Source organism: Thunnus albacares, chromosome 2 (genome assembly GCF_914725855.1).
Source record: "Thunnus albacares chromosome 2, fThuAlb1.1, whole genome shotgun sequence".
In the NCBI taxonomy this organism is placed as follows: Eukaryota; Metazoa; Chordata; class Actinopteri; order Scombriformes; family Scombridae; genus Thunnus; species Thunnus albacares.
Genome location: NC_058107.1, coordinates 25,698,782 through 25,708,932, shown reverse-complemented (window position 1 = coordinate 25,708,932; position 10,151 = coordinate 25,698,782). Strand labels below are relative to the sequence as shown.

Here is a 10,151-nt window from a genome sequence, read left to right as displayed (position 1 = left end):
GCTTTCAATGTAAGTGGAGGACAAAATCCACAGTGTATCCATATAGTCATTTTGTTCAAAAATGTATTTGAAAGTTTGTCTGAAGCTTATATGAGACTTCAGCAGTCTGAGTTAGTTATATTAAGTGGATATATGCCACATTTACAGTCTTTTTTAGTATCAAATTCCCTCTTTGTGTTTCCTCGTTCAATCTTTTCCTGGTGAGCTGTGGTGGAAGTATAGTAACAAAAAGAGGGACTCTGTTGGACGCTTAAGCTTCATATTAGCTTAAGATAAACTTTTAAATACATTTTTGCACAGAAGGAGGCTTGTGCATTCTGTTTCAATGTTCATTGGGGCACCTGACTATTGCTTTAAGACAGACATGAAAACTTGTCAACCTGTCCTTTAATTGGTTTTTGTATCCAGCACCTATCCCACTTAGGTTGTGTGGATGTGCACACTACTACTACATTCCTCCCATTCATACTGGCCGCTAAGAGATCATTTAATAACACAATTGCAATGTAAGTAATGCGGGATAAAATCCACAGGTGTTATTCTATGCAAAAATACATTTAAAAGTTTATCTGAAGCCACTATGAGGCTTCAGCAGTCTGTGTCACAGACAAGTCAAGTGAGTATTGTCGAAATTTACAGTCTTTTTAATATTAAATTCTCTCTTTGTGATACTATTCTTCCACCACAGCTCAGCATGGAAACACTATTTGGGAAAACACAAAGAGGGAATTTGTACTAAAAAAGACCGAAGGTTTGAAGGATATCGACATGATTTGTCTAATTCAAACTGCTGAATCCTCCTAGCTTCATATACACTTTGGTATATATTTTGTGGATTTTGCCCCTCAATCCCTTCCTTTGGAAGCACGTTAGTAAGGCATCTCATAGCTGTCTGCCAGTATGAACAGGAGGAATGATTATAGGGAGGAAAAGAGGTTTCATTGTACATATTGGCATCTGACTATTGTTTTAAGACAGTCTTATTTGAATCTGTAAGATTTGGTTGGCCTGGTTATAATCTGTGGACATGCAAACTGTGAAGAGGGGTCAGTTTAGAACCACATGTCTACTGTTCTGTCAAATCATTATATGATACCAGGTTGTCTCAAAGATTTCAAGGCAGATAAAGTAGACGGAGGATATAGGGCACTGACATTATATAAGGTAAGGTATCAGAGTGAGTAGGAAGACTTTCTTCCCATTGAGAAGGTCTGGATTATTCTCTGGGAACATCATGCACACCACCAAGGTATGTTTGAGTGGCCTTCCTGTGGAGGAGGCAGCACATCACTGACAAGGACAAGAGAAAATATGTGCTGAGGTAATGCACACGTTAATGTCAGTTATATTAAGCCTTTTCCAGTGGTGCAAAGCAGCTAAATACATTAACTCAAGTTCTGTGCTGCACTAAAGTACAGTTTAGAGGTATTTGTACTTTACTTGAGTATTTCCATTTGATGCTACTTTATACTTCCATTCCACTGCATTTCAGAGGGAAATACTGTACTTTCTACTCCACTACATTGCTTTAGTTTTTTTTCAGATGAAGATTTAACACAATGGATAATATAGCAAGGTTTTAAAATACAACACATTGTTAAAGATGAAACCAGTCATTTCCAACCTTTCTGGCTTTTGACACTTCACAAAAAGCAGTTTGTAGTCGGGGTCACATTTCAGATGTCTATGAGTTGTTAACAGCTCCACCAAGTAGTGATTTTTCCCTGTAAATTTCTCACATGGTTTAATGTCAATAAATGTTCAAATGATCCAACATTTCACCAAAAATCAAAGATTAGAGAAAAAAATAATAATAAAAAAATAATCCAAAAACTGAAAACCGATTTGTGTATCAGAACTTTTTTCTTCTTTCCTCTCCCATTAATCATCTCACGACTCCTCAGATTTATCAGGTGAACCTTTGGAGGGTCTAAACAAGCTGACTGTATATAAAGTAGTTCAAACTAGCTCCACGTCCAGCAGCTACAATAGCAACATGCTGCTTGCACACTGATGCTTCAGCATTAATAATGTAATGATGTTACATATAATAATATCAGTCAGAGGGGTGCAATTAGTACTTTTACTTTAATACTTTAAGTGTAGTTTGTTGCTAATACTTATGTACTTTTATTATGTAGGATATTTCATGAAGGTCCTTTATTTGTAATGTAGTATTTTTACATTGCTGTATTGTAATTTTTACTTAGGTAAAGAAGTGGCATTTTTCTTACCAACAGTACGACACACAGTTCGCATTTATAAAGTTTGTCCCTTTTCAGCTTCCTTAGTTGTTCTGGCTAAGCTAACCAGTGGCTAACACACTAGCCATTAGTTATCTTCTAAAGTTGACCACAGGAGTAAAAAAAAAACTGTCAACATTAGCGAAGTTTGTCAACAACCAGGTAAAATAAGGTTTTTCAGTTGCTTTAGTTTGTTAATCTAAAGTTAATATTGTCAGTCTGGTTCAGCCTCAGTATTATCAGCCAACACAATATTGCTAGCTATATTTGAATAATTTATTTTTCCATCATATGAACGATATGTACATAAACTAGCTTTAACGGTATATGTGAGGCTCAAACATAAGGGGACAAGAATATTTTTCAATAATAGAAACTAAAATGTATCTTGAAATGTACGTTAGTAGCAGTTTAAAGACAGAGTCCATTACAGCACTCAGTTAGCCTATATGTAAATAATGTAGTTAGGGCTGCAGTTAACCATTATTTTCATTATCCATCAACCTGGCAACTATTTTCTCAATTAATTGGACTATAAAATGTCAGATAAAATTTCCCTGAATCCAACTTTAACTACATTTAACAAGCTAACATGATTGGAAGGTTCCTTTGATAAATTAAGCAACTTATCGATAACCTAATTGCTGTTAATCATTACGTTTTTTCAATCGACTAATTAACCGTTTCGTGTCGTCCACAACTGTGTAGTGGAAGAAGTATTCAGGTCTTAAGTAAAAGTACCAATACAGTAATGTAAAAATACTCCATAAGTAAAAGTCCTGCATGAAAAATCCTACTTAAGAAAAAGTATGTTAGTATTTGCAGCAAAATGTACTTTAAATATCACAGTAGTATTACAGTAAAAGTACTTAATTCGTCCCTCTGACTGATATATTATTATATGTGACATCATTAAATTATTAATACTGAAGCATCAGTGTGTAAGCAGCATGTTACTGTTGTAGCTGCTGGAGGTGGAGCTGGTTTCAACTACTTTACATATAGTTAGTTAGTTTAGTCCAGTGGTTCTCAGCCTAGGGTTTGGGCCCCTCCAAAGGGTCACCAGATTTATCTGAGGGGTTGTGAGATGATTACTGGGAGAGAAAAGAAGAAAAAACAAAGTTCTGATACACAGATTTGTTTTCAGTTTTTGGACTTTTTCTCTAATCTTTGATTTTTGGTGAAATATTGGATCATTTGAACATTAATTGAAATTAAACTGTGAGAAGTTTAGAGGGAAAAATCACTATTTGGTGGAGCTGTTAACAACTCGTAGATATCTGAAATGTCACCCCGACTACACACGCAATTTTCATCGGAAAAGGAACTAAAACTGTCAAATAAATGTAGTAGAGTAGAAAGTACAATATTTCCCTGTGAAATGTAGTGGAGTGGAAGTATAAAATAGCATTACATGGAAATACTCAAGTAATTATTGATATTTATATTTATATGTATTTAACCAGCCAGATTTCAAATATCATGTGAAGTGGAAATGACTCTTTCCCATCACTGTCTGTACTGAACAAAATGATCTTGTATGAGCTTGCCTCCTTGATCCCACTGTTCAGATGAACAGTGAATCAGTCTATGAAGGTCACATAGTTGTGAGGTCAACGGTCTTGTGAACTCACAGGTGTAAAACACAAAAGATATGATTACCTTCTAATAACGTAGGACAGAGTGGTGTACCATAGTGAGTCAGTGCTGAACAGTTGTATTCACTGAATGCCATATTTTTTCCTTGACCTGTAAGTGACGCAAGGGAATGTGTATAGGTCTAAAATCAATTTGTTTCCTCTCAGGTTGGAGAATATGGTCGTGAATCTCTGCCTGCCACATTTCAGTACAACAATCCATTGCAACAAGGTGCGTCACATTTTGTTAACCTGTCACATAACTGTACCTTGTTCAACTTGACCAGTTTGTACTGCTGCAGCACTCAGGTGACAAGCAACCACTGTCAGAAACAATCAGTTAGAGCATAAAACAGGCAACAAACCCAAATAAATACACTCAAGTGGTGTCTTATGCGAGCACTGTTCCACTTATTTTCACCTCTTCAAAAGTTAAAGAAAAATAGGTCTGATATGTGTTGAGACGGACAGGAAGAATCAACATACATAAACACAACATGGCAAAGGATGGAGATGGAGGTCGAAGATGTGGAAATAAAGAAGCAGAGGGACAAAGTGGCGTGTGGGAGACTGAATCACCGCTAACCTTGTCGTGTTCTTTTTATTAGTATTTTGTTATCTGATCGTCGCTCTATTTTCACTACACTCGAAGATGTTATTTCACTCTTTCAAGAGTTCTTCAGTTGTTTTTTTTTACTCCTCTACAGCCTCACCTTTGTGTCATCGTCCTTCATGTTATCATTTTTCACTCTCTGTTAAGTTTTACTCAGTTTTGTAGAATATCATATATTGTTGAGTCTGATGTAAATGTTGTGCTCTTGGCCGAGACACATTTCGAATGAGACGAGGTTCAAAACATTTTCTTTTTTTTCAAAAGTTTGTCCAGTATTAAAGCTTTTTTGTGAGGTATTATTAACGTACCTAAACACTTGCAAATCTTTGTTGTAAACCAGTTTAGCCTGATAGACACATGAGAGTTTTGTCATGTATTACAACAGAAACATTGACCAGTTCTATTTAGAAAATTGGTATTGTGGTTAAAATGACATGTGAGTTTCCGGCTTTGATTCTGGCTGGGGACCTTTAATTTCTGTTTGCTTCCACTGCATATTTCTAATTCCTGTTTGATTTGTTTCTCAACTACAGCTGTGTGCAGATGGGTATGATGTTACAAACCTCGTGTCGGCCGACCCTGCTCTCCGGAGGCGGGGCTTTAAGCTGGAGTACTTCCTACGTCCACCAGTACAGGTGAGATGATACTGTTGTACTTGGGTAGACTTAACTTAAGATACACTTAACTTCACATATCAACAGACTGAAGTGTGACCCCATTTAACTCAAATGAGAATGAGTCTCTATAACAACTGAGGGATGTGTAGCTTGTTTGTCTCATATTATAGCATGGTCTTCATCCTCCTCTTCCCATCATCTTTACCTTGTGTAGCGCAAGTGAGACTTGTTTGTGTCCAAACTAAAATTCTTCTCTTACACCAGATGTATGAGAGGAGGGAGGTGGCTACAGTAGCAGATTTATGACTTCTTCTGTCTTATATTGTAACAAACTGTAGATATATTGGTGTTAAAGGTTTGTAAATATCCTCTTATATCCAGTAGCTGCTTTGCTTTTAACCTAACTACATTCCTGCTACTCAAACTATATTTTTTACATCTTAATATTTATTCATTTATGTATTTATAACATTCAGAATCTACAGGCTTTTGGCTCCATAGCAACAGCAAAACCCCATGGTAAAATTTCTATATTAATCCCCATCATTAACATCCATTCTTGGTCCATTCCTCTCAGGTGACATTGAAGTTTGGCTTCCAGGTGGAGCTGTGCAGGGTGGATGTGGAGCTGTGGCCCTGGGGTATGGATCGAGGACAAGCCTGCAAGAAACTAGAGATCAGCACCAGCTCTGATCCGCTACCTTCCCTGAATTATGGCAAGGGTCAAGGCCACGAACAGGGCCAGCGAAAGGAACAAATGCATATGCAGGTACAGAACCGGGAAAAAGAACAAGCATGTGGTAATAAATCTCACCAGTTTAACGGACAGCAGTGGAGTGTTCAAGCCCAAAGTTGGGGTGAAGAGGCTCTGGATCGGAAGTCCAAAGAGCGTGCTCAGTCAAACACTCAATCCAGTAGTTCTGAGGCTGAGTTTAAACTGGTAGGTCGTTGCGAGCTGAGGGAGGAAACCCAAATCTGTTTCTCGCGTTCACATTTTTGTCCCCGGCCTCCGTTCCTCTCCGCTCCGCCTCCGCAACCTGCCAACTGTCGGCAGGAGGAGTTGTGGAACCGGGGTCTGCTTTCATTAGGCTCTGTTACGCAACTTCGTGTGACTGTGCCACTTGGCGGTGCTGCCTCTGCACTGGGGCTCAAGGCTTTGTCTGTTTGGGGACAACCTGCTCGCTGCTGCCCCGCAGAAGAAGTGGAGAAAATCAAAAGAGCGCATGAGACCAGTGAAAGACGACTGCCACGACCTGCATTTTTTGGCCCCTCTGTCAGTCAGACTAAACAGCAACTGCAAGCAACAACAACTCCAAGGTGTGTATTCATGAATCACTGTAACATTCTGGTCTCAGTCTCCTTCCTTCCTCTTTTATAAATGTGTGAAAGATAACAGATAAAAAAAATTCTTGTAATGTTGGTAATTCTCTGGTTTTTTGTCTGTCTCTAGCAATCATTCGATCCCGGAAGAGTTCCTTGACCCCATAACTCAGGAGGTAATGACGCTGCCCATGCTGCTGCCCAGTGGTGTGTCAGTAGACAATGCTACCCTGGAGGAGTACCAGAAGAGGGAAGCCACCTGGGGTCGACCCCCAAACGACCCTTTCACTAGTGTCCCGTTCACTGCGACCTCCCAGCCTCTCCCCAATCCCCAGCTGAAAAGCCGCATTGACCACTTCATCCTGCAAAGTGGCAATGTGTGGAGGGACAGGATGTTGGGGAGACAAGGGGAGCGAGAGAATCCAGAGCCCTCAAGGCTCATTGCTTCTGTGGTAGAAAGAGAGTCCCAAAACAACTCTCCATTTCCCAGTAAAAGCTCTGTAAACAGTAAGACTATTCAGTATAATGCTGGCACCAGTAACACAAACAGGACTACACAAATAGAAGAAACTGAATCAGGACATTCATCAGGAAATGGGAATTACACATGTGACGCCCAGCCTCTTACCAAAGATAGCAAATTAGAGTTTGATAGGAGGAAGAAACGAGATCTAAGTGGATTTCTTAAAGAGTCAACAGAAGAGTTGACAGCTGAGAAGCAACTACTACCTCAAACAAAAAGACCAAGAAATGATACAGCCTCAGGTGAGAATAGACGTTTTCTTTAAACATATGTGTGTCTTTTTGTATTTGTGTGTGTTTGTCTTTTTTCCTGCTGACATGTCTGTTTGTGGATGTTTGCTTCGTCACCGTTCTTCCTCAGTTCCTAGCTGCAGCTCTCATGAGCAGCGTTTGTCAGCCAGCCTGGACGAGGCCCTCTTCTCCGCCCTGAGAGGCCGACCTTCCTTCACCTCAAATCTGTCATTGCAGCAACAAGTTACTCCTGACTCTGAGTCACTTGACAGCTCACAGCAGTGCCAGACTGCAGGCAGTTCAAGCATGCCAACAGGTATGATTTGTATAAATCCACTGTGAATCACTTTTGGCAAACAAAACATTAACAAAATATTGTGTTTCAAAAAAAGGAAAAAGTGGCTTTAGAGCTTTGCTTTTTTGCATAGTTTGGTTCTATGACATTTACAATGGATTAAAACAGTTGCCCAGTAAAAAAAAAGAAGATATTTTTTGAACCACTTCTGCATTATAATAATATGATATATGCTTCCATCTTTATGCCAAGTGTGTTCAAGACACCCTTTTGAGTTTGCACAAAGCATTTGTGTTGGTTTGCTCACATTAGAGCACGCAGCTCCTCTTCCATTGCTTTATCAATAGCAGCACTCCATTTGGCCGTGCCAGCGTGCAGCTTGTTACGTAGCAGCAAAGGCGGGGAAACCCTCTTAAATGGTGTGTAGGCAACTGATATGACACTGATCTTCATCAGCTGATAAACAATGGATGATAATTTCAGAAAAGCGGTGGTAGCTGTCCTTGTTGTGGACAAGATATCACAGGAGGAACCAGATTTCAATCTGAATAATGCCATTCTAGCAACTCTGTAAGCTGACCACACTTATATCCTTTTATATTAAGCAACACAATGTCTTTTACATAGTTACATAAAAATAATATATTAAATATCACTGACTGAATTTTAGCTCAGATACCAAAACACTATCATATTATCAAACAGGATTTTATGTTATTTAATTTCATTCAATCATGATTTGTACAATAGGAAAAGTCTGGGCTAGACAAAGGTAAAATTCACTTGGGACAAAATATTAACAACAACATTATACCTGCTAAATATCAGCATATTAATATCGTCATTGTGAGCATGTTAGCATGCTGACAAGCTAATTTAGCTCTAAGTCTTGTTACATTTTCAGGAGCTTGGAGTGACTGAAATTTATTGCAACCACAAGCCATGTTGACTTTTTTTCTGAACTGGAAAACCTCTCTTACTTTTTTGATAGACTGTTAGAATCACTATCACTGTTCAATGGTCGATTAATTGTTGAGAAGCATTCAGGGTTGCAGGAAATCAAAAACTGAGGATCTATTTGGTTGAGAAAGGCAGTACACTAAAAAGTAAAACTCCTGAAATGCACTGAAAAACACAAATGAGCAACACACAGCTGTGTCTGAGAATTTGAAATTGATGCCTGTTAAATGAATATAAATCTGTTGACTCTTTGCTAACGTTCTCCCTCACGTTTGCTTGCCAGGTGAGAAAACGTGCTCCGCGTGTTCCTGCGTTGTTTCCGTTTACTCCACATCGGCATCACCCGTCTACCAACTAACCTGTGGTCACTTGCTCTGCCGTGCCTGCCTGCGGAGGGGATCACAACCACTAAACTCTGTCACCACAGTTACATCCAATCACATCTTATGCCCTGCCTGCCGAAGCCCGATCTCTCGCAGTGATATCACACGTGTGCATCACTGACAGATGGCGTAAAAAAAAAAGACAAACCTTAAAGGCCTGTGAAGAAATGCGGGGGAGTGTCCTCAAGGTGAAGACAGAATTGTATTTGAAATGTGGTGTTTTAGTTTTACAGCCTAAAAACAGATCCTAGATGGATTTTATTTATAGATTATGAACTCGGTTTGACGCTACCTCTTTGATATATCTTAACAGATGAGTCATGTTTCTCATGGTTGTCGTATTATACAACTGCTGCGGATGAAAATTCTTTAAACATTTGCCAAGTTTATAGTAACTACCTGAATTACAGTCTTCATCTTTTATTTGTCAAGTTCTGTACATTCTACAGTCATTTCATGTCAATTCATTGTAGTATTTCTTTTATTTCTCATTTGCTGTTATACGTGCTTTGTTTACAAGTCTACCAGAATTGTCCCTGATACAAGTGACATAACAGTAAGTAGATCAGAGTTCTGTTTTTAATGGTCACAGGCAAGGAAAGGACATGACTTATACAAAGAGCTTTAAAAACCATCTGTAAAAGATGGTAAAAAAAAAAAAAAAAAAGAAAATCTTGTTCTCCTTTCTTTGCCTTTTCATAGAGTGTAGCTGCAGCCTTGGTTCTGCAGCTTATGTACACATCATTTGTAAGATGTTTTGAGGATGCACAAAGAAAGGTTTCGGGGACAAAAAAGCTGAGAGCAAGAGGCCATGAGAATTAAAGTGGAAATCAGGTAGACCAAGGCTGCGTGGTCATTGTGATGAAACAGACAGGGTCAGGCTAAGCTGATCAGCTGACCTCCGGATGTCATGTTAGCCTTGTCCTTATCGCAGGTCCAGCCTCTCTTCACTTTCTTAACCATTATACATTCCTGTCACTCTTGCATCATTTTTGTTGCTTTAAAAGGGTAAATGCAGGTAAAAAATGTAATAATTGGAACAGATGATGGATTATTTTTTTACTACTTTTTTTATATGTTCTGTACATGTTGGAATGAAATCCCATATTATGTATTTGAATGGCAAATGTTAATCAGGCAGCATTGATGTATGGAATCTGGTTGAATTTGTTAATATAATTCAGTCAAGTTTCTGTTATGGCACTGTCACCCACTGGATTATGTATGTAGTTTTATTTCCTATATTTTTCCTCCATGTTCACTATAAATGTTCCCTTCAGTGTTAAATAATAAACTATACACACAGTGGTTTCCAGCAGAGGTTATACTG

General features: G+C 38.7%; 1 protein-coding gene across 1 annotated transcript; it reads left to right on the top strand.

Moving 5' to 3' along the window:
* Window positions 1–2,271: 2,271 nt before the first annotated feature.
* ubox5 (U-box domain containing 5) lies at window positions 2,272–10,136 on the top strand. Its single transcript, XM_044374914.1, has 7 exons — window positions 2,272–2,405; window positions 4,049–4,112; window positions 5,027–5,128; window positions 5,688–6,427; window positions 6,561–7,195; window positions 7,314–7,499; window positions 8,722–10,136. Exons 2-7 carry the CDS (start codon window positions 4,059–4,061, stop codon window positions 8,940–8,942), a joined length of 1,938 nt encoding a protein of 645 aa, XP_044230849.1. The 5' UTR covers window positions 2,272–2,405; window positions 4,049–4,058; the 3' UTR covers window positions 8,943–10,136.
* Window positions 10,137–10,151: the final 15 nt, after the last annotated feature.